Source organism: Nyctereutes procyonoides, unplaced genomic scaffold, assembly GCF_905146905.1.
Source record: "Nyctereutes procyonoides isolate TBG_1078 unplaced genomic scaffold, NYPRO_anot_genome, whole genome shotgun sequence".
NCBI lineage: Eukaryota > Metazoa > Chordata > Mammalia > Carnivora > Canidae > Nyctereutes > Nyctereutes procyonoides.
The window spans coordinates 22,887,135-22,910,558 of NW_026575117.1; the positions used below are offsets into that span (position 1 = coordinate 22,887,135).

The 23,424-nt window shown below is 56.3% G+C and overlaps 1 protein-coding gene across 5 annotated transcripts in view; it reads left to right on the forward strand.

Annotated features, from left to right (window-relative positions):
* LRRN2 (leucine rich repeat neuronal 2) overlaps positions 1-23,189 on the forward strand; it is a 62,306-nt gene extending 39,117 nt beyond the window's left edge. For 2 of the 5 annotated variants that reach the window (XM_055334138.1, XM_055334137.1), the window contains one exon: positions 20,155-23,189. In XM_055334138.1, coding sequence (XP_055190113.1) covers positions 20,373-22,511 — 2,139 coding nt within the window. In that variant the 5' untranslated portion in view covers positions 20,155-20,372 and the 3' untranslated portion in view covers positions 22,512-23,189. Of the gene's footprint in view, positions 1-217; positions 1,689-16,244; positions 16,568-20,154 lie in introns of those variants that run through there. The other 3 variants (XM_055334136.1, XM_055334139.1, XR_008665564.1) reach the window with 3 other exon arrangements.
* The last annotated feature ends 235 nt before the right edge of the window (positions 23,190-23,424 follow it).

Sequence of the window (23,424 nt, forward strand, 5' to 3'; positions counted from 1 at the left end):
ATGGAAAGGAGAGTGTGATACAGACAGAACACGCAGATGGCCGTTGCGGGATGTCAAGACAGAGCACTGTGAGGGACACTTCATGGAGAAGGAGGGGCCCCAGGGAGCCATGAAGGGTCAGAAGATTTGGGTCAATATGGGGAAAGTGGCCTGTGATTGCCATCCACATGGTACCAAGCAGCCAGGCCCCCGGGGCCCCCTTCCTCTGATATTACAGTGATGCAGCAGACGGATGGAGGTGTGTGGGTGCCCACCTGTGCCTGCTGGGGAAGGGAACTCATTTGTTGAGCTCCTTCTGCGTGCCTGCACTATGCCAGATCGGCAGCATTGCCTCCTCGAATCCTCAAGATAACCTCCTGAGGTATCATTCCCATTTTACAGATACGGAAACGGACGGGGAGGTTAAATAATTTGTTCGCAGTCACACAACTCATAAGAGACAGAAGTAGGATACGAACTCAGGTCTTTCATGCTCTAAAGCCTTTGTTCTTTCCACTCTGCCGTGCAGAGCGTTTGGTTCCCCGCTTCCTGAACCTGATCTGCTTTTAGCCCTGGGGTTCTGGAGGAATTTATATGACATTGATGCTGCCTTCATCATTAGAAGGCTGTCACAGGGGTGACAGGGAACAGTAGATACGGAGCTGTCACAATGAGAAAAACGAGGTGAGGGGGAAGGCACTTCATCACCGCCTCTGGCTTAGAGGCTGCCGCCGCTCTGCCTGGCAAAAGACGCTGTCATCGTTCTGCTTCCGTTGCATCCTTAAACTCATCGTAGTCCCCCCTTTCAAGCAGGTGGAATCCAGCCCTCAAAATCCAGTGCTGGATTCTGAAAGAGGAAGTCACCTTTATGGAAAAGTCGGCCAGCCCATCACTGTCAGAACTGACCGGGGAAGAGAGCAGCGCTTCTTAAGATATGGGGGTCTTAGACCCCCCTGAGAATCTTTTTTTTTTTTTAAGATTTTATTTATTCATTCATGAGAGAGAGAGAGAGGCAGAGACAGAAGCAGTCTCCATGCACCGGGAGCCCGACGTGGGATTCGATCCCGGGTCTCCAGGATCGCGCCCTGGGCCAAAGGCAGGCGCCAAACCGCTGCGCCACCCAGGGATCCCCTCCCCCTGAGAATCTGATGCAAGTGTTGGCCCTTCTCTCCAGGAAAAATCGCCCCTGCGTGCATGTGCACACGCACACGCGTGTGTTTGCACACAGTTGTAAGTACTTCCACACTCTTCAGCCCATCTGTGGACTCCAGAGATCCAGTTGCTTTCTCTCTGGAGATGCTGAGGGAACACATTCATGATAAACGTAGTTTCTAACCGTGTCTCCCCTTCTGGCCCCTCCTTTGTCCTGCGGTATTTGAAGAAAGCAAAGGAAACAGTACTCAGGTCCAGTAGTTGCTGGAAAGAGTGTGTAAGCGGAGGTTGAAGCCACTGGCCCACTGGCCGAGTGAGAGCTTTGGGGTCTCTGCATATTTAAATTGCTTGAGTCAGTCAGGAAGGGGGCGGCTGGAACTCAGGCAGCGGCCCCTGGAACTCGGTCAGGCTCCCGCCACGCCACTCCACTCGGGGCCCTGGAGCACCACCCTGCATTGAATTCACTGGAAAATGCTTTGGAGAAGAGCCCATGGAGGCAAGCCCCCCCACCCCAGTCACCCCTGGAAGCTCCCGTCCCTCCCTGGCTGGAAGCATGTGTGCTCTTAATAAAGCTGCCTTATCACCTGTTTAAACTAGACATGTGGTGTGTAATGACTCCTGGCTTCGACCAGAGAAGCCAGCAGCTGTCCTCTGCAGGGACCAGACCTGCTGGACGTGTCCCCACTGGCTGTAGGAGCAGGAAGGCAGCCTTCCGCGAGGCAGAACAGCTTGTGTGGGGGAGTCGGGGATTGATGGGGGTGCTTTCGGAGGTTGGGCAAAGACGGCGGACACCTCCCTCCCTCCCTTACCCTCTCTCCTACTTCTGGGCACAGGGGGGAATCCCAGAACCTGGGGATGCAGCGGGAGGCCCAGGGCATTTCCCAGCCCTGCCATGGCACTCAAAGGGCTCCTCCTGGGACGGGTCAGTCTCATGTGCACGGGAGCTGGCCTCCCAGCTGGAGGAGTCAGTGAGCGTGGCAATGCTGAGGCTTCCTGGGTCCTGGGGTGTGGCTATAAAGCCAGCAGATTTGCTGTCTGCCCAGAGTTTCGAGGTCTGGGGAGAGAGGCACTGGAGAAATTCAAGCTACAGCTGTGTTAATTATTATTATTTTTATCCATACTACAGAGGAGAATGTTCCCCTGGTAATTCCCTGGGAGAATGGCTGTGAAAACAAGTTGTCACTCCCCAGGCCTTGTGCCCAGGAGAGCAAGCACTGGCAAAGTACAGCCTCAAACTCACCCCCTGCAAGCTGGTTCACCGAGCTGGGCATGCGCCTCTCTGCTCACCGCCTTGCCCAACATTCACGTGCACTTGTGCAAGATACACTCATGTTCACACATACACGTGTATACAGCCCACGCTGCTCCGGCAGAGGGAAGGGTGAGGAGCCCCTAGAATACTCGTTCTCACTCACTGGATGAAAGCTGGTAAAGCTCTATGTAGCAGAGCTGTGTGAAGGTCTGCAGGAAGATCCCCTGCTTTCATCGTTCTGGAGATTTCTGTTCACAGGCACTTTCCCGCACATCATTCCATAGGCTCCCTCCCAGTTGAGGGCTTCAGCATCACACGGTGCCGGATCTGAATCACAGCTTCTGCATGTGCCAGCTGTGTGATCCTGGGCAGGTTGCTTAACTTCTCTGAGCCACCACTTCCCTTTCACTCTTACAGGGGTGTGGGGGGTGGGGTGGGGTTCTGTGTCGACTAAATAAGAAAAAAAGGCCCAGCACATGGTAAGCATTCAATAAATGGTACCTATTGAAATTCAAGACAGACATTCTTGTCCCCATTTTATAGACGAGAAGAAACAGGGTTCAGTGAGACTGTCCCAAAGTCGGTAAGTGTTAGAGCTGGGATGAGAACCTCTGAATTGCCACCCAGACCAGATCTCTTACTGCCAAACTCTTTGGAGGCTGATTTTTTCCTGGGAGACAGCCCTCCTGGGACTGTGGCACCCATTGAACTGGCCCTTTGGTCCTCCCTGCGGCCAGTTCCGTCCTCCCAGGCAGGCCCTGCACACACACAGCCACCCCTCCAGGGACTTCTCAAAGCGGTCACCAGGACCACACCCACAGCCTTGGCTCCGTCTCTGCTAGGTGGAGTGAGACAGTGGGGACAGACAGAGGAGGCCCCGGAGCTGAGTTGAAACCTAAGGTCTGGCAGGGGCAGGGAGAGGACAGTGCTGGAGGAAGAGCAAGAGTCGGGGAGGGGGGATCCCTGGGTGGCGCAGCGGTTTGGCGCCTGCCTTTGGCCCAGGGCGCGATCCTGGAGACCCAGGATCGAATTCCACGTCGGGCTCCCGGTGCATGGAGCCTGCTTCTCCCTCTGCCTGTGTCTCTGCCTCTCTCTCTCTCTCTCTCTCTCTCTCTCTCTCTCTCTGTGACTATCATAAATAAATTAAAAAAAAAAAAAAAAGAGTCGGGGAGGGGCAGAGGGCCCAGGCCTCGCCACAGCTCCCGGGAGCCCCTTCCAGGACGACACGGCCCACATTCGCAAAACCTGTGCCTTCCTTTCAGACAAGAACATATCTTTAAGTCTGGTGGAAAATCCAGTTATCAAATTTACTTTCCAGATAAAATGTGATTGTGGGTTTCTGGTGTATGAATTATATCTCAAAGCTGTGATTGAAATACATCACCATGTAATACGTGTATGTAGGTGTACACGTACATACAGTGTGCATGGTTGATTAACATGGATGTTGTAAGGAGCACTGGGTCTTGCCCTTTACTAACTCTATGACCTTGAGAAAGAGGCTTAACTTCTTTTAGTCTCAGCCTTGCCATCTGCAGAATGGGGATAATAGAGTTATTAGGAGGAGTAAGAGATGAGGGGCCAGGCCTTTGGGGCCTTAGTGAAATTAGCTAGGTTTTTGGCATCTGCTTTAGCTGTACGGGGTGTATGTCACTGAACCCATTTTAGAATTGAGGACACAGCTCAAGAGGACTGTCCCCCCAGGACAGATCTGGAGGGCAGACATCCTGTCTCACTCATCACTGGTGCCATGCCCAGAGTGGGGAGCAGGGAATGTCTGCACAGGGAGAGGTGTTTTTTCCTCCTTGCTGGCACAGCTCCTAAGCCTGGGCTCTCCCCTCAGACCTGGTTGACCAACTCGGGAGGGTAAGGAGGTATTGGTGGCCAGGGGCCTATTGGAGCCCTAGTGGACAATGGGCCTCTCCTGAGCTGCCTGGCGGTCATGTTGGACTCCCCATGCTTGCTCACACAGGAGGGGCTCCCAAAGGTGAGGGGCTGAGGAGGCCCACCAGAGAAGAGTTTTGTCAGGATGGGGTCCTTCAGGGGGCTCACAGAACCCCAGAGGACCCTTCCCCATCCCAGGAGCAGGAGCTTGGTGTCAGGCCCCCATAGACAGGCCCAAAGCCATGCTCCACTTTGGGCAGATCGGGTATCCTGTGGTTTCTGGGCAAGTCACACCTTCTCCGTTCCCACCTGTTTCTTACCTGTGTCCTCAGGTTCTTCATCTTGGGTCCTAGATGGACATGGGTGGCCAGGAAGAGTGGTTGGACCCTCTGAGCATGTCAGCAAGTTCCCAGGGCCCGGGTGTAACCTTTCATGAGATACCTTCACACAATCTAGGCCTGGTGGGTGAGGGGGTCAGGGTCCTGGAACCCCCACTCCCACCCAGCTTCACCCTGGAATGGTTCCCCTGGCTGGGTGGCTGGTGGAACCCATTCTGCAGGGTGACAGAGGAAAAGATCCCCTGACTTGGGAGGTAGCAGGGGATCACATTTTGAGCCATGGCCTCTGTGGTTTAGCCTGTCTGGGCTGGCTTCTCTGCCACATATTATACTTACAAGATCATGGGCAATCTACTTAGCATCTGTAAGCCTCAGTTTCCCTTGCCACAAAAGGGGAATGCCAGCAGTCCTACTCCAGGGGTGTGGGAGGATTCAGGGAGATAATGCCTGGGAAGCACAGACCTTGGTTGGGGCAGCATGAGGTGTGTGTGATGGATGCTGAGCAGGATCAGGGGCCTGGCCCCAAGGTACTGCTGGTGAAGGTGCTCTGTGAATGGCGACACATGGGGTCAGTGCTGCTGATCATGGGCCTCGACTGCTGCCTGCAGACCTAGGCCAAGGCCCAAGCCAGGCAGGAGTGGCGGTCACGGCTGGGCCCCTACACTGGGTGAGTGCTTTCACCAAGCAGAAGGGAGGCCAGAAAAAGCAAAGAAGAGAAAAGAAAACCCCAGCAAATTCTCTGTCCTCCCCCAGCTCTGCAGCTCCTGGGGGATCTGAGCTGCATAATACAATGGGATTTAATAAAATGCCTTTAACTCACAAAGTTTGTCTGCTGCCAGCCCCTTAATTAAATTGCCTGATGCTGCTGTGCTATGGCAGCCCAGACTCCGGTGTTTAAAGGGCACGGTGTTGCCATGGCACTCCCCCGACAGGGGACAGGCCACAGGGCGGTGGGCTGTGGAGGAGCATGCAGATGAGGTGGGTCAGCTCCTGCCTGCAGTGTCCTCCCCACTGCGGGTGCGAGCGCGCGCGCACACACACACACACACACACACACGCTGCAATAGCCTCTACTCTGTTTTTTCTTTTTTTGGGAAAACACTGAATCCTTGCTAAGAATGCTGAGCCAGGGCTTTAGGAAGGGGACCCTCGGGGGGATATGAGCAGAGCAGAGCCAGCCGACTGGCAGGCCCATGGTGGGTCCCAGGCACAGCCCTGGGCCCTCAGGGTGGCCCCGTGAGGCCTGTCCTGGGCTGCTCACCCCTGCTGCAGGCAGCCACCTCTGCTGCCCCCGCTGCACCGCACAAATATACTTCCTGTGTGTGCCCCGACCTAGGAAGGGCTGGAAGGTCCTGGGGGAGATTCTGATTGGTTTGATGAGAACTGGAGGGATGGGCAGGGTTGCGGGGGGGGTAATGTTCTTTCACACAAGGAGGGAGAAGGAAAGAAAAACACACATGCTTATGGATTTTTCCATCAGATGCAGTGGTTCTCCATCCTGGCTTCATATTTAAACCACTTGGGAATTTTTTATTATGAAAAATTTGAAATACAACGCAAAGTTGGAATTTTACAGTGAACAGCCCACCGTCTAGGTTCTACCTTTAACCTATTCCTAGACTTGCTCTCACCTCCCCCTGCCATCTGTCCATCGATCCATCTTATTTTTGGTGCATTGCAAAGTAAATTGCAGACATCAGTACACTTCTCCCTAAATATTTCAGCATCAATGACAATGGAGTTCAATTTTGTTTTACAGGGGTTTTTTTTATTTTCTTTTGATGTAAGATTTACATACAAAGAAATCCTAGAGAGATTTTTTTTTCTTTTAATACCGTGCCTGCATCATATCCCCAGAGACTGATTTCACTGGACTGGAGTGGAATGCAGGCATCAGAATATTTTAAAAGATCCCTATATATGGGGGCGCCTGGGCGGCTTAGCTGGTTAAGCATCTGACACTTGGTCTCAGCTCAGGTCTTAATCTCGGGGTTGTGAGTCCCCCACATTTGAGAACTCCCCAGCATCGAGCTACTTTAAAAATACATAAATAAATAAAAGATCCTTATATGATTTGATGGTGTAGTCAGAGTTGAAAAATGCAGGGATAATAAGAAGCAACAGATTGTCGTTTGTATTTCCCCCACGCAGAATGTGGAGGTCCCCTGTGTACTTCCCTTCCCCGGTTGCTCTCCATGTGTACATCATACAACCATGTTCATGCTTCTTTTGGGGGGACCTCTGTGGACATGTGAGTCCAGTCATTCTCATGTTAGCATTGTAGGGGTCTCACCATCTAATGTGTATTTCCGGGGGCAAAATCTGTATCTGTTTCAGATTCTGTGCAAGTCACAGTGATGAAACCATACAAATTTTCGTATGATGAGTAGGACACTTACGACGTGGAGATAGATGGTGGGGGTGATCCGGTCTGGTGATGACAGCCAGGGTGGCACAACGGGGCTGGTGCTACTGATGGAGATGGTAGGCCGCAGGTGGGGCAGCCACCACGATGGCACCGTGGTGACCGTTACCATGGTGATGCTGCTGGCGTCACCTGTCTTATGAGGGCAGTGTGCAAACAGATGCTCTCTCCACACTCATACCGTCTGGGAAGAGTGTTGGTTGTCACGTGGCCGGAAGGTTGGCCTCCCTGCTTGAGAACCTGCGGCAAGGTACAGCTCCTTCCAGGATCCAGAGAAGCTACCTGAGAACCTTATCTGCCCCCAGAGACCTGGAAGAGGTCCCGACAGAGTGGCAGCAAGTCCATGCTCAGCCGCCCTGTTCCACTGCACTTTAACAAGACACGGCTCCGGTATTGAGTACGAGTGGATCATTAGGAACGTTTATTTAAGACGAACAGTCCTGGGAGCCGGCCAGATTGGGATGCCAGCCATCTCAGGATCAATACAGATTTTATTTGCTGCCTGCGTGGTTTCCTGTTCTTTCATGCCTGGAACCCTCAAAGGAGGACAGAGGAAAAGTGCTTTGGGTCCCCCTCCATTAACCCAGGCAGTAGGGGCAGCGGGGCATAAAGCCCCAGAACCCTCCTGATCTCTGGCTACGGCCCGTAGCTGGCGCCCATCGGAACTGCCCTGGGCTGCCGGGTTTCGGGGAAATGTGTAGGGACGAGAACGAGGTCGGGCTGCTAAGACATACTATCCTTTTAAACTATATACTTAGATAAGCCCAGAAAATAATGCTGAAAAATACCTATAAAATAATGTTGTCCAACACTTTCATTTTACAGATGAGAAAACCAGGGCCAAGTGGGCAGCAAATAAAATACTGTTGACAAAGACGATAAAAATACCATTCGTGCATATATCTCTAGCAACGCAGACATCTCACACCTGGGGGCTGCCCGGGTGTTTGGGCCAGGCCGGTGCTGGCAGGAGCTTCCTGCCCATCTGACGGCGCCTGGGCCCCTTCCCAGATTCTTCAGGCCAGCGCTGAGCCTACGTGACATTGTGTAGCACAGACGCTCCAAGTGCGCGGTTCACATTCCCGTTCCCCGTCTCCTGAGTACCCGTCTCTGCGCAAAACAGGAGGTACTAGTCTTATCCCTGTTTTTCAGGGGAGAAAACAGAGGCTCGTAGAGGTGAAGCGTCTTGCCAGGCTCCCACAGCTAGCAAAGGGCAGAGCGGGCACTAGGATCCAGACCCTGTATCAGTTTGCTGAGGCGCCATCTCAGTCCCACAAACTTGGGGGGGGGGCTCCAAAACAGCAGAACTGTACTGTCTCAGCTCTGGAGGCCAGAAGTCTGGAGTCGAGGTGCGGCAAAGCCACAGGCTTCCTCTGAAACTCCGCGGCAGGCTCCTGGCTCGCGTCCTCCCAGCTCGGATGCTGGCCGGCTGCCGTCGGTGGTCCTCTGCGCACAGCAGCAGGACTTGGGTCTCTGTCTGTGTCATCTCTGGGATCCTCCCTGTGCCTCTTTGCATCCAAACTTCCCTCTCATACTAAGTCCACCAGTCACTGGAGGAGGGACCACCCTCATCTTCACGTGATGACACCTGCAAGGACCCAATTTCGAGATTAAGGTCACACTCACAGGTACCGGGAATTAGGACTTAAATATGTCTTTTGGGGGTGGGAGGTCATAGTTCCCCCCATAACGGCCCTCACCCCAAGCCAGTGGCCTTCTACAACATGCTGTGGGCAACCTGTGCTCGCCCCTCCCCCTCTCTCTTCCAAGGTGCTGCTTCTCCTGCAGCGCAGAAGCAGCGCTGGCTGGCTCGGGGCACCCTTCCTCTTCTGCTCTTCCCAAAGTATTACAAGCTACTAAGGTAGAATCGTGAAATATAGGTGGGCTTTTTATCTTTTTTATTCCCAGACAGTAAAAATAATTAAGACTTGTTCTTAATTAGTTTAATTTTGAGGCTTCTAAATATTGATTTAACCTACACTCCTTTGTACTTGCCGCAGTCACTGAATTATGCCTGTTATTGATCACGGGTGGAAGCATTTCCATCCACTGGGCTCTGTGGCCTCTGGGAGCCCTCGGTCCCCCCGCAGATGCACTGGGCTCGGAAGGCGTGGACAGGCTCGGAGGACAGAGGGTGCCTCTGGCAGACTGGACAGGGCCTTCCCTTTCCAAGGAAGGAGGGCTGCTCAGCAGAGGCCTGGGGCAGTTTCTTTTTCTTGTGTTGGCTGAGGCCAAGGGAAGTTGAGTAAGAGGTCGCTGGAAACCTCCCTCATTGCATCCTGGGTCCTAAGAGAACTGACTGGGGGAAGGGGTGGAGGAGGAGGATGTGGGGTCGGGGTCTAGAGCATAGGTTTTAGGGCAGTGTTTAGGCTTTGGCACCAGCCAGAACCTCGTCTGAGTCCTGTCTCTACCAGCTGGATGTTCTCCATCATGGTACCTTGCTTCTCACATCTGTGAAATGGGGCTATAACCTCCTCATAGTGTGCCTCTGAGCATTCAGTGCACATTCAGGTCAGGCCTCTAGCCTGAGGCTGGGCTCACCATTACTCTTCAATCAGTAGCTGCCAGTAGCAGCACTGCTGTCCCACTGAGAAAATAGGGACCCGCCTTGGAAGCACACTGTGTATTCTAACCCGGGCTCTCTTACTCGTTCGTTGGGCTACTCATTTAGTATCCTTTCCCTTAAAATGGAGTAATGACTCTGGGCTCAGTCGGTGAAGCTTCCAACTCGATTTCAGCTCAGGTCCATGATCTCAGGGTCGTGGGATTGAGCCCCATGTTGGGCTCCATGCTTAGCAGGGAGTCTGCCTGGGATTCTCTCCCTCTCTGTGTGTCCCTCCCCTGCTCTTACTCTTTCTCTCTAAAATAAATAAATAAGATCTTTTTAAAAAGTGAGGTAAGGTCACCTATGACCTTCCAGGACTATCGTGAGAATCACATAGGATCACAGATATTGAAGAATTTACATCGCAAGGTGCACGCGGCCCTTGCAGGCCATTACTGGTGGCTGTAGCAGCCGCTGCCTGGAGGCCCCTCTGGACACACTCTCTGCTCTATCATGTCTGGGCCGTTCTGGCCCCAGCCGGCTGCTCCAGCCTCTTCACGCCACATCACCCACATTCTCAGGCCCTAAGGGGGTACCACTCAGTTCTTGGAATTACCTCCATGTTCTTATCCCAGGACCTTTGCTCCTGGTGCCCCCAATGTGCATAGAACGCCTCCCACCTTCTGTGCGCCTACTGACCTGTGGATGCAGGTAACACGTCTTCTGTGAATCTTCTTTAACCAGCTCTGTCAAATACAACTCACGTACCATCAAATCCACCCACTTTTAGTGTACAATTCAGTGACTTTTAGTGAATCTGCCCACCTTGCCACATGCAGCAGAGTCCTGTTACCTCCTCTAGGCTGTGCCCCTGCTGCCCTCAGAATATACTTTTATGACCACTTTTATCAAATGTTAGTAGATGGGATTTTTTTAATCCGTGACTCCCTGCCTGCTCTTCCCACCACCTTGCGTCTCTGCCCCCTCGCCGTGCCAGCACACAGTCGGGGTCCTAGTAATGCTCGATGGGTAAAGAGTTTCCTTGCAGCCAGGAAGAAAGGGCAAGAGGGTCTGCAACACCCAAGTCTTTACAGCCAGCAGAGTGGTAAGCAGCTCGTCATCCACGTGGCTGTAGCTGAGCGTTCCTGGCTGGCGCTGGTCCTGTTTGTAGAGCTCTGATCTCAGCTGGAGGGGCCTCTGAGATGATCTGGTCCAGTGCCCCTTGAACAGGAGCATCCGGTGGAACCACCTGGCAGAGGGCTGGTTCCACCCTTGTTGCCAGGTCCCACCCTCTGAGCGCCTGATGCTGTAGCTGTCCTTGGGGTAGGGTACAGGACTCACATTCCTTTTTTTTCTTTTTTTCTTAAGATTTTATGTATTTATTCATGAGAGCTAGAGAAAGGTAGAAACATAGAGGGAGAAGCAGGCTCCCTGTAGGAGGAGCCTGATACGGGACACGATCCCAGGACCCCGGGTTCACGACCTGAGCCAAAGGCAGATGCTCAACCACTGAGCCACCCAGGCGTCCCTGGGACCTGCATTCCTAACAAGTTCCCAAGTGATGCTGCCATGGCTGGTCTGGCGACCGAAGTTTGAGAGCCATGCTCCAGGAGCCCAACCACCTCACTGCACAGATGAGGAGCCAAGGACCTAGAGAAGTGAGAGGCCATGTCCCAATGTGTGTCCCCAAGCCGAGACTCGAACCCAGCCCGATCCCGCCCTATGTCCTCTGCTTCCCCCACTCCTGGCCTCAGGGAACCTGGGCGAGGGGCAGAGAAGACTGGACGGAGCTTCTGAGAAGTGCTCTTTACAGGCCCGACCCACACTGCTGAGGGCAGAGGCCGGGGGCCCTGGGGAGGGGCCCCGGGGAACCCAGTGAAGGAATGGAAGGGCAGGCCTGAAGGGGGTGCTGAGGAGCGACAGCCCATTCCCACAGCAGTTAGGGGAGCAAATAGCCCCCCAGCAGGGCCTCGGCCTCAGCCACTTATGCCAAGGCTGCCCAGACAGGTGTGAGGAGCAGGCCAGAGCCCCACGCGGGCACCAAGACTCCTTCTGCCGCATGATTTATCTCTGAGCTTCATCTGGCAAACCTGCTGATGAAATGAGTCTCCTTTTCTCTCCGCCTCATCAATTTTCATTTTGATTTCGTTTTCCTTTTCCGTTAGAAGAGGTTTGGCCTTTCTCCTTGTTTGACTGGTCTGCTCCCTATTCACTCTGCTTCCTTTTCTTCGGGTTCCAAGCTCCTCCCCCCTGACCTCCTCACCCCCCTGTGCCCTGGGGTCCCTCCCTCTGCACCCCGATACTATGGAGAGAGGAACTCCCTCATCTAGCTCCCCATTCACCTTGGACAATGCTGATGCTCTCTGTTCTTTCCGGGGCCATGGAGCCTCAGAGCTGGGACAGTTCACAGTCTGAGACAGGAGGCCAATATCTTATCAGGTTGGGGTTCTCAGGGGATGGGAGAAGGAGCAAGGTATTGATTAATTTGTAGGAGAGGCCACAGTCAGGGATAACTTCAAGGGTGGGAAGGAAGTCCCAATATGCACAAGTGAGGCATTCTGGGCAAGGCCCCTGCTTGGGCAAAGGCTCCAGGGGCAGGAGAGCTTATGGCTTGAATCTCTCCAAAATTTTCTCTCACTTCCTGCTGCCCTTGCACCTAGCTCCCAGGGGTCTGCTGCATTTGGAGAGATGTCCTGGGGCCCTGGCTGTGGAGGGTGGTGGAGGGGGAGAGAGCCCTTCCAGAATAATGCAGGATCTGCCCAGCACTCCCACTTGATTGTAGGAGGGTCACGAGGAGCTACAGGGAGGGAGGCTGGAGCAGCTCATGGGTCAGCAGCCAGGCTTGGCCGCCCCTCTGACTTATGAGAATCCAGCAGTGTGGAATGATTATGGGCTGCCATCAGGCTGGGACATCTAGAACTCTGCTGCTAGGAGGTGCCCTCTCCCAGCATCCAGGGAGCATCTGGGGGAAATAGATGCATGGCTCACCTAAGCCAGGAGGAGCCACGCGGTTTATTGGGTGAGACTTGTGTCAGACCTCAGGGACCTATCAATGAACTGAGTCCCAGAGCAGTCCTGGAGACTAGAAACAGGACCCCAGTTGGAGGCCCCTGGGAGGGCAGCTAGCTGCACAGGGAAGGAGTAGCAACCTAGGGTGCCTAGGAGAGGGTGCCTGCCTTAGAGGCCACGGGGCCAGCCTGGTGCTGCTTGGGCGCAAAGATGGTCTAGAAGCCAGAGACTGGCCTTCATACACACAGAGGTGGGTAGAACAGGAAGGGGGCTCCACTGAGCACCAGGCACTTTACAGACATCAGACATCGTCCTTCTCAGGCTCCCTATGAGGTAAGCTCTCTCCCCATGCCCAGAGCAAGAACTCCAGTGAGGATGCTCAAGGTCACACAGCCAGCACCAGGATTCAAGTGCAGAGCTGCCTGGAAAACCCACCCCTGAATCACCAGGCTAAGCTCTCAGAGGGGTTGGTGGAGTCCACAGGATTTCCCAAGGGAGAGCCTAGAAGAGTTCTAGCAGGGTGAGGATCATCATAGGATTATGTGGAATCAAGAGGCAGAAGCCTGAGGCAGAGAAAAGGCTCAAGCCAGGGGCAGGGGAGCCAGGGTGCATACTAAGGAGTGCAGACCCCAGGAGCCGTGTGGTCTCCTTCCAGGTGGCAGGAAAGGAGGCAAAAGAGCCTGAGCACAGACCAGACCAGCCTGGTCTCCAGGACACCGACACAAGTAGCACCCCCTACACCTGCTCCTCCTCACCTGCCCTTCCTTGCCTTTCTGTCCCTCCTGCCCTCCGTCCTACTATTCTCCTGCAGATGCTGCCTGGGTTCCTACGAGGTGCCAGACTATGGAAGGAGCTGGCAAGTCCGGGCACAGCCCCTTCTCCCGAGGGGCTCAAAGTCCAGTGGGGGAGGCAGACCGACAAGGAACCAGCAGTTCATGGTGGAGGGCTGCTGGGGCACTGGGGGAGCCAGGAGAAGGGCCAAGGGTCAGGGAAGGTGTCCCGAGGGTGGACAGATGATCAGCAGCACTTGGCAGCCCCAGGTGGCGGCAGGTCCGGCCTACTCCCCGCTCCCTACAGCCTCCTGCCCTGCAGTGCAACCAGCAGCAACGGCCTGGCGTGCTGGCTCCTGGCACCCTCCGCTGCTAATTAAGAAAGAGAGAGGCAGCCTCCCTTCCAGACACCAGAACTCCAGCACCCTCTGACCTGGCCAGCCAGGAGACAGGGAATGGAGAGTAGTATTTCGTTTTTTTAAATGCAGATTGTGACTCACTTCAAATTGTTTTCATGCCCCCCTACGTGTGTTGAGATCCGCAGTTCATACAGTAGAATACCTCCGACCCCCACAGGGAAAGTGTGCCCGGCACTGGGCTCTGAGGACACACGAATCAGTAACAAAGCACCTTTTCCTCCATGAGCTCACAGCCTGGTTGGGAAGAGGGGGTGTCTGGGAACAAGAGGGCCACTGAGAGCTGAGCAGGAGGCACCAGAGGAGCCTATCATAGATGGGGTGCTAAGTGCAAGCAACTGTGGCAGGGGCGGGAGATGAGAAAGGGACAGGTCAAGGTGGCGGAGATGTTGGGTCTTGGAGACTGACTGTTGGACGGCAGAAGCAAGAGCAGGCTTGGTGGGAGATGTTGCATGTGGGGCAAGTGGAGTGTAAGAGCCTCTGACACAGCTGGGTGGAGAGGGCCGGGGACACTGAGCCGGGAGTCTGGGCCTCTGCTTCCTGGCCACCCCCATGTTTGTCCTCATGCCTGTGCCCTACACTCTATAACGAGAAGACCTAGGGGTTGGGCGGTGGAAAAGAGGCAACAGCACTGCCCCAGGAGGTGGCCAGGGCCCTACAGGGCCTTGGGGAAGGGAGGCTGGAGGAGAGACCAGTGGTGTGTGGGGCAGGACATCCTCCTGGCATCTTCTTGCCTCGGGCACATGGCACTCACAGGCCCAGCCGTGAGGACTCAACTGGAGCGGGCTGGGGTGGGGGGTGTTGTTCAGGTATAGAGCAATTTCCAGATTTGGAAGTTGTAGAACGAGAAAGGAGAATAAGAGGAACCAGCATCCCTGCCTGATTAAGTGTGAGACCCTGGCCCCATATCAGGCTCTGCACTGGATGTGGAGCCTGCCTGGGATTTTCTCTCTCCCCCTCCCTTTCCCTCTCCCTCTCCCTCTCCCTCTCCCTCTCCCTCTCCCTCTCCCCCTCCCCCTCCCTCTCCCTCTCCCTGTGTCCCTCCCACTACTCGCTCATACATGCTCACTCTCTTTCTCAATCTAAAAAAAATAGGAGGGGGGTGAGACCATGAGAAGTGTAGCCCACTTGGAAGCAGGAAGATGACATAAGAGAATTTCAAGTCTGAAGTTCTGGAGTTCCCTAAAGTCAGAGTCAACCATTTCCAAAGACCCCAGTCCCCAGTCGTGATGGAGAAGGAAGGGGAATTCTGGGCTGAAAGATGAAACTGACTGATGGTGATGGAAGCCAGGACAATGGTTACGTGCGGTGGCGGTGGGTGGCGGCCACCTGGGAGCTTACTGGAGTGCTGGAAGTCTTTACATCTTGTTCTGGTTGGTGGCTGCCCAGGTACCTACTGGTGGGAAAATTCATGGAGCTGTGCACCTGGGATGAGCGCCATGTATACACGCTCCTGTGCATGTGTTACACTCCAACATATATATGTATATTTAAAGATTTTATTTATTCATGAGAGACACAGAGAGAGAGAGAGGCAGAGACACAGGCAGAGGGAGAAGCAGGCTCCATGCAGGGAGCCCAGGATCACGCCCTGGGCTGCAGGCGGCGCTAAACCGCTGCGCCACCGGGGCTGCCCTATTTTTTTTTTAATTTATCACAAAAAGTGAGAGCTGAGAAGTAGGTGGTAAGAAGGGATGAGAGGCAGCTGGGGATGGGGTGGGCATGAAAGGGAAGGAGCAGCACTTCATACCCCTGACCTCCAGTGCGCCTCCCCAGGTTCTGGCAGGAGGGTGCTACCCCCGCTTCCCAGCTCAGGCATCTGAGGCTCAGAAGCTGCCTGCTTGGCCCAAGGTCACACAGCAAGTGGTGGAGCCGGGCTCAGACTCGGATGGCAAAGCCCAGGCTCCTTCCGCTCCACCGCTCCTCCTTTACATAAGTTATTTATGGAATTCAGACTCTGCAAGGCTAGATAAACGCTTGGCTCGCCTCCCTCTGAGGACCTGCTTGTCTGCGATTCCATGCGAGGTGGGAGCCAGGCGCCCGGCTCACCTCCCTGGAGAAGCAGGAGGCCAGGTGCGCAGAGGGAGGGCTGTCCCCCTCCCCCAGCAGCCCTCCCACCCAGCGCTTATCTGCTGGTGAGGAGGCCGGAGTTTATCAAGGCTACACTCAATTCTGCCGCCCATCTGTCTCTGCAGCTCAGGGGGCACCTGGCACTGACGCAGCGAAGGCCGGGCCATCGATCGCCACCACCGCTCCTCCCTCTGGACCCCTGGCTCTGACTCTGGGAGGCTGGGTGGGGGCTGCCCGGAAGGGGAGGGAAGGGAGGGGAGAGAGAGAGCGTCGGCATCCACCAACCACCTAGAGGAGTGGGACTGTCACCACCGGGCCCGGAGTGCCAGGGGCTGAGCCGGGGCGGGGCGGGGTGGGAGAAGGAGCAGCCTTTGACAACAGCTTCTCCCACACTCTTCGTTCAGCTCTTTGCGCAGGATCTGAGTGTAACGGACCATTCCACACTTTATGCCAGATCCAGAGCAGCTGCCTGGAGGAGGCGGGTCCCACGTAGCTTGCAGTGCCAGCTCTCGCCCTGGAAAGTTTGCCCCTGGAGTGGACAGCCCTGCTTCCCTGACCGCAGCCCCAGGGCTTTCAGTCTTCCATCACCCAAGGCCAAGGCTGGCCAGCAGCGCCCAGCCCCCAGTCAGAAGGCAGGCTGAGGTCTGTGTGCGGCATGCTGGCTCTGCTTGTCCCTGTGGTGCCAGGGCCAGCCACATCAGAGACGGTGCCTTCCCTGCGCTAGCCCGTAAGTGGGGGAGGGAGGGGTGTCACTCTAGCCCAAAATTAAGGAGTGGTATCCACAGGGCCCACCAAGTGGCCGTGGGGGAGGAGGTGGTGAGGACCCAGGTCAACTCTGAAGGAAGTTCCATCCGAGGCAAGCATTCCGGGCCAGCCCTGCGCTCTGCTCCTGTGAGACGGGCTGGGATCCTCCAGGCAGCAAGCCTTGGCTGGGCTGGTGGCTCAGGTTCTAGAATCCGAGACCTACGTTTGAACCCTGACCTGGCCACGTGGAAACTGTGCAACCTCTGACAAGTCGCATCATGCCTCAGTTGCTTCCCCTGCAGGACCGGACTAAAGAATCCCTTCTCTGCCTACACTCGGGGTTGATGGGAGGATCACCCGTTTCCCCCCTGGTGTCATGTACAAATACCCTCTGTGCGCTCAGCCCTGCACTGTTTGCGGGGGCACAAAATCATGTACGACATGGCCTCTGCCGCAAGGAGCTTGAAATCCAGTTGGGGAGAATGTCCACACTGTCATCTGAACTCCTGCTCACCCCAGAGATTATAGATAAAAGACAATTAGCTTTCTCTGCAGCTCCCGGCGGAAATTGCTAATCAGCTGGCGTGAGTGGGCATGAGTGGGCATGTGCAAGACGGCCAGAACCAGGGATGGCAGGTAGTGGGCAGCTCAGTGCTCCTCCCTGGAAGGGGCTGCGTGCTCAGCAGCAAGAGGGAGGACTTGTCTGGGACTTCGCCAAGCCTTGGGATCAGGGGTGCGACCAAATGTGAGTCATCAAGCCATTGCCTCTCTCTGGGCACTGAACCCCAGCCCTGGGCTCCTGGCTGAGGAGGAGGGTGCTGCCCAGGGTGGAGGGAAAGGTGTCTCAGAAGGCTTTCGGTTATGTTTTAAGTGGTTCCTTCCTCCCCTGCACACAGCTGAGCATCTGTAGGACAAAGGTGATGTTGGAGGAGAGATGCCTGTGGCTCAGTCAGTGGCTGAAGCCAGGAGAATGGATGCTCAGGCCCAGCCGAAGAGCCCCCTCCACCCCCTGCAGGCTTCTCTGCCCTTTGGAACTATCCTGGGCACTTCTGATCATTTTGCATTTATTTAGTCTTGCCACAGTGTGTCACTCTGCAAAGGTGTGATCTAGCTCTGCCCATTGCTCCCCGTGCCACCCTGAGGCAAGGCTGGGCCACAGTGGGCAAGCTCAGTAGGGACTTGTTGAGCCACAGGATCCAATTTCTGTTCCTCCTGAGACGTCGTGTAGCTGGCGAGTCTCCCAGCCCTGGGGGATGACCGGAGCTGGAAGAGAACTGACACTTACCGAGCTCTGTGTGTGTGTGCCACCCTCAGCTCCCGTCATCCTAATGACAACCTCATTTTTAGACAGAAGGAGCAGGTGCTCTGAGAAGTAAGATCACTTTGCTGGTGGCTTCTGCTCCCCCATGCCAGGTGCAGGCAGGAGGCGGGGGCCTCTGGTACGGATGTGGGGCAGGACGACTTGCCTAGGTCCAGCCCCGTGACAGGGCTGTCCCTGGTTCCTGCTGCCTCTCCACCCTCACAGTACACTACAGAGTCCCCTATCCTCTTCCCGCCTACCAGTGCCTGGCTCAGGTAGCCAAGTTCCCTGGGCTCCCCTCCATGCACGTCTGCAGGCATGCATGCATGTGCACACGTGTGTTTGTTTGCTCTGAGTTTTATGTGTCAGCACACACACACACACACACACACACACACACACACCCCACGCAAAACCTCTGTGCATTTTCAGCCACGATTGTTTTCCCACCTTCAGAAATAGCTGCAGAGGAAGGTGGGAAGTCGTCGAATGTAAATAGGCGTAGCGCTCTCCTGCTCACGAGAGGGTGCCCCGCCTCCAGCTGCTCCCCTCCCTGGCCCCAGCATCCTGGAAGCAGGGCAAGGTGGGCACAGAGCCCCTCTGGCCAGCAGAGAGACACCTGTCTAGAAGGTGGTAGCAGACGTTGCCCCAGGGGACAAGGACGGGCAGGCAGCCTGCCGCCGCCACAGCCCGGCCTAGGTGCAAAGGGGCTGGTGTCAACACACAACCCCTGGACTTGGATGGGTTCCCATCTTCTGCCGCTGACCACCTATGTGTCTTGCACCAAATTCTTTGACCTCATTTAAAGAGGCTCATTAAACCTCAATTTCTTCATCTGCAAACTGGGGGTATTAATGCTTATCCTGTTGACCCATTATGATGGTTACATAAAATAAGAGTCTTTGAAGGGTCCTGGCAAATTTCAGGTGCTCAGTAAGTGCCGGTTTGCTTCCCTGATACCTGCATTTGGAAGACTACCCGAATGGGACCTCTGGTCCCGAGGGGACTGGGCCCAGCAAGGCCTCCTGGCTCTTCCTCCATGTTGGTGGAAGGCCAAGGCTGGACTTGCCTCCAGGGTGATGCCACCTGGCCTTAGGATCTGTGGGAGAGCCTGGATTACCCATACTTAGGGGGTGGGAAAGAGCAGTGGCTTAGATTCTGGACTGGGGTAGGGGTGAGACATCCTGGGGGATGGGATCCTGGAGCTACAGCAGTTGATTCATACAGTAAATATTCACTGGGCACCTGCTGTATGCTCCAGCTGCAGTGATGACCAGGACAGTTTCCCACTGGGGAGCCATTTCCAGGAGATGTGACCCGGGATAGGAGCATGCGGCGCTGTAGGAACATAAGGTGGGCTCCTTGGCCAGCCAGGGGAGAAGCTTTGGGAGAAGCTTCTGTAAGAGGTGACCTTAAGTCGAGGCTCAAAGAAAAAGTCGGGCTTGTCTAGGAGACAGTGAGAAGGAGCTATGGGGAGGGGGTGGGCGTGTCAGGTACCTTCCACTGGAAAGTGTGGTGCCTGGTGGGTAAGCTGGAGAATAGCAAGAAAAGCCGAGTCGTGTACCTCACCTGCAGGGCTGAGGAGCTCACACCCGGGCGTCTTACACCCCCACCTCTTTCTGGGGAGCTCAGTCAGGCTGTTGGGAAGGGGAAAGCCCCATGAGAAGAGCCCAAGCAGACCCCAGGCAGGACCAGCCACTTCCCTGGCTGGTCTGGGTGTGGGCTCAGGGACCACAGCCTTCCTACCTGCAGAGTCCCGAGAGCCCACCCTGGAATCCAGAGTGTGTACCATTTCCACCAGCCCCGGTAATACCCCCACTGCTCAGAGGGATGCCTGGAAACTCGCACTTTATTTTCCATTTACCCAGGGAGCCAAGGAGGGAGGGGGGAGATGTGAGAAAGGTAGGAGAATCTGTTCCACACATCTCGGCTCAGAAGGACCGTGGAGATGACAGGACTCCAGCATGCCCTCTTCTCCGCAGGCAGGCACGCACGCTCGCACACCCCTCCCTTCCTGAGTTATCCTGGAAGCTTCCTGGTTCGGTCTCTCCCTCCTTCCCCAAAGACTCACAGTTTCTCACTCCCCCAAAAGACGGTAGAAAAGGACGCTAAGGCCCCAAGGCTGGAGGACAGAACCCGGGAGCCCTGGCTGTGGCCCGGTCCACCTCTCTCAGCCCCTTTGCCCTCTGAAGGCAAACAGGGGTGACACGGGCAGAGGGAGTAGTTTCTCATTCTCTGCCACCTCCTGACTCTGCATCCTCTTCTTCCAGGGCTGCCCTGATGGGGCGTGGCAATGAATGAGCTGGCCCAGCCCCAGCGGACAAGGATGGAAAGCCATGCCCAGGAGGGTAAGAAGCGGTGCCCACCCATCCCCACGTAGAATGACTGTCCTGGGAGGGTGGTTCCCCAGGCCCTGGCAGGGCTGCTGACCCTCAGCCTGTGAACTGCTAAGAGTGGAAGGACTCCAGACTCCTCCTGCGGCTCCATCATGAGGCTCCTCGTGGCCCCCCTCTTGCTAGCTTGGGTGGCCGGTGCCACCGCCGCCGTGCCCGTGGTCCCCTGGCGAGTGCCCTGCCCTCCTCAGTGTGCCTGCCAGATCCGGCCCTGGTATACGCCCCGATCGTCCTACCGTGAGGCCACCACCGTGGACTGCAACGATCTGTTCCTGACGGCCGTGCCCCCCGGGCTGCCCGCGGGCACACAGACTTTGCTGCTGCAGAGCAACAGCATCATGCGTGTGGACCAGAGTGAGCTCAACTACCTGGCCAACCTCACGGAGCTGGACCTGTCCCAGAACAGCTTTTCGGACGCTCGAGACTGTGATTTCCGTGCCCTGCCCCAGCTGCTGAGCCTGCACCTGGAGGAGAACCAGCTGACCCGGCTGGAGGACCACAGCTTCGCGGGGCTGGCCAGCCTGCAGGAGCTCTATCTCAACCACAACCAGCTCTACCGCATCGCCCCCCGGGCCTTCGCCGGCCTGGGCAACCTGCTGCGGCTGCACCTCAACTCCAACCTGCTGAGGGCCGTTGACAGCCGCTGGTTTGAGATGCTGCCCAACCTCGAGATCCTCATGATCGGGGGCAACAAGGTGGACGCCATCCTGGACATGAACTTCCGGCCCCTGGCCAACTTGCGTAGCCTGGTGCTAGCAGGCATGAACCTTCGGGAGATCTCCGACTATGCCCTGGAGGGCTTGCAAAGCCTGGAGAGCCTCTCCTTCTACGACAACCAGCTGGCCCGGGTGCCCCGGCGGGCCCTGGAGCAGGTGCCCGGGCTCAAGTTCCTCGACCTGAACAAGAACCCGCTCCAGCGGGTGGGGCCCGGGGACTTTGCCAACATGCTGCACCTCAAGGAGCTGGGGCTGAACAACATGGAGGAGCTGGTTTCCATCGACAAGTTCGCCCTGGTCAACCTCCCCGAGCTGACCAAACTGGACATCACCAACAACCCCCGGCTGTCCTTCATCCACCCCCGCGCCTTCCACCACCTGCCGCAGATGGAGACCCTCATGCTCAACAACAATGCTCTCAGTGCCTTGCACCAGCAGACGGTGGAGTCCCTGCCCAACCTGCAGGAGGTGGGTCTCCATGGCAACCCGATCCGCTGTGATTGTGTCATCCGCTGGGCCAATGCCACGGGCACCCGCGTTCGCTTCATTGAGCCGCAGTCCACCCTGTGCGCCGAGCCGCCGGACCTCCAGCGCCGCCCCGTCCGTGAGGTGCCCTTCCGGGAGATGACGGACCACTGCCTGCCCCTCATCTCCCCCCGCAGCTTCCCCCCCAGCCTGCAGGTGGCCAGCGGAGACAGCCTGGCGCTCCACTGCCGGGCACTGGCCGAACCAGAACCCGAGATCTACTGGGTCACCCCGGCCGGGGTGCGGCTCACAGCTGCCCGAGCGGGCAGGAAGTACCGGGTGTACCCCGAGGGGACCCTAGAGCTGCGGAGGGTGACGGCAGAAGAGGCCGGGCTGTACACCTGTGTGGCTCAGAACCTGGTGGGGGCTGACAGTAAGACGGTTAGTGTGGCTGTGGGCCAGGCTCCCCTGCAGCCCGGCCGGGACAAGGGATGGGGGCTGGAGCTCCGGGTACAGGAGACCCACCCTTATCACATCCTACTGTCTTGGGTCCCCCCCCCCAACACAGTCTCTACCAACCTCACCTGGTCCAGCGCCTCCTCCCTCCGGGGCCAGGGGGCCCCTGCTCTGGCCCGCCTGCCGAGGGGCACCCACAGCTACAACATCACCCGCCTCCTTCAGGCCACAGAGTACTGGGCCTGCCTGCAAGTGGCCTTTGCTGATGCCCACACCCAGTTGGCATGTGTATGGACCAGGACTAAAGAGGCCACTCCTTGCCACAGAGCCTTAGGGGACCGACCTGGGCTCTTAGCCATCCTGGCTCTTGCTGTCCTCCTGTTGGCAGCCGGACTAGCAGCCCACCTTGGCACTGGTCAGCCCAGGCAGGGAGTGGGTGGGCGGGCTCTCCTTCCAGCCTGGGCTTTCTGGGGCTGGAGCACCCCCTCCGTCCGCGTGGTGTCTGCGCCCCTTGTCCTGCCCTGGAACCCAGGAAGGAAGCTGTCCAGGTCTTCAGAAGGGGAAATGCTGTCACCACCATTGCTGCAAAATTCCTGAAGCTCAGCCGCTCGCAGCAGTAGAGGAATAACTAGGACTACTTTTTACCCAAAGGGAAGCGATCTGGGCCAGATGCCCTGCCAGGAAAGTGACGTGGACCGCATGCTTGAGGCCTGGCAGCTGGACCAAGACAGATGGGGTTCTCAGCTCCAGGGGCTGCTCCTGTGGGCTCCAAAGAGCTGCCCTTCCCCTGTGGGGCCTGTCTGCTGACATTCTGCAGGGCATCTCCAAGGAACAGGAAGGACTCTGGCCAGAGCCTCCCATCTCCTTCGTTGTCCGTGTGCCCAGAGGCCCAGGGGCCTCTGCTTGGATGTCCCTTGCCTGTGTCCCACAGGATGCGCCCCCTGCTCTTTGTATAGTCTTAATTGCTTGCTCTTTCCCCTCCTGGGCAAGGGCTGAGGGAGGCCTCCCCTCCCCACGTTGGGGGACCACTCCCACAGTGGGTTCCCGACCGCATCCGAAGGACGTCTGGGGAGAGAAGGGATGCCCAGGGACACCTCGTCTTGGCAAGCCTGGGTTGGCGCTCTGAGGTGGACTTTCTAGAGGCAATTTTGTACCTTTGTGGAGAAATGTGTCGCCTCCCCCCAACCCAGTTCACTCTTTTCTCCTGTTTTGTAAAAAATAAAAATAAACAAGAATAACAATAGTAAGGGGGGAAAGGAAACAAAAGGAAAATAATCTTTGAATACCAAGTGTGACTGTGAAGCTCTCTCCTCTGGAATCTCTTCCAGCCCAGGGGGTGGCGGGGGAGGGGCCGGGAGGGGAGGGGGAGGGGGTGACAGAGGGCACAGGTGCTCCCTGTAGGTCTGAATCCAGGCCTGCTCCCCAGAGTCCCCCTGTAACTGTGCCCTGAGAGTGGGGGCGGGGGTGGGGGGTGTGCAGAAGGGCAGAGAGCAGGAGAGGCTGATGGGGG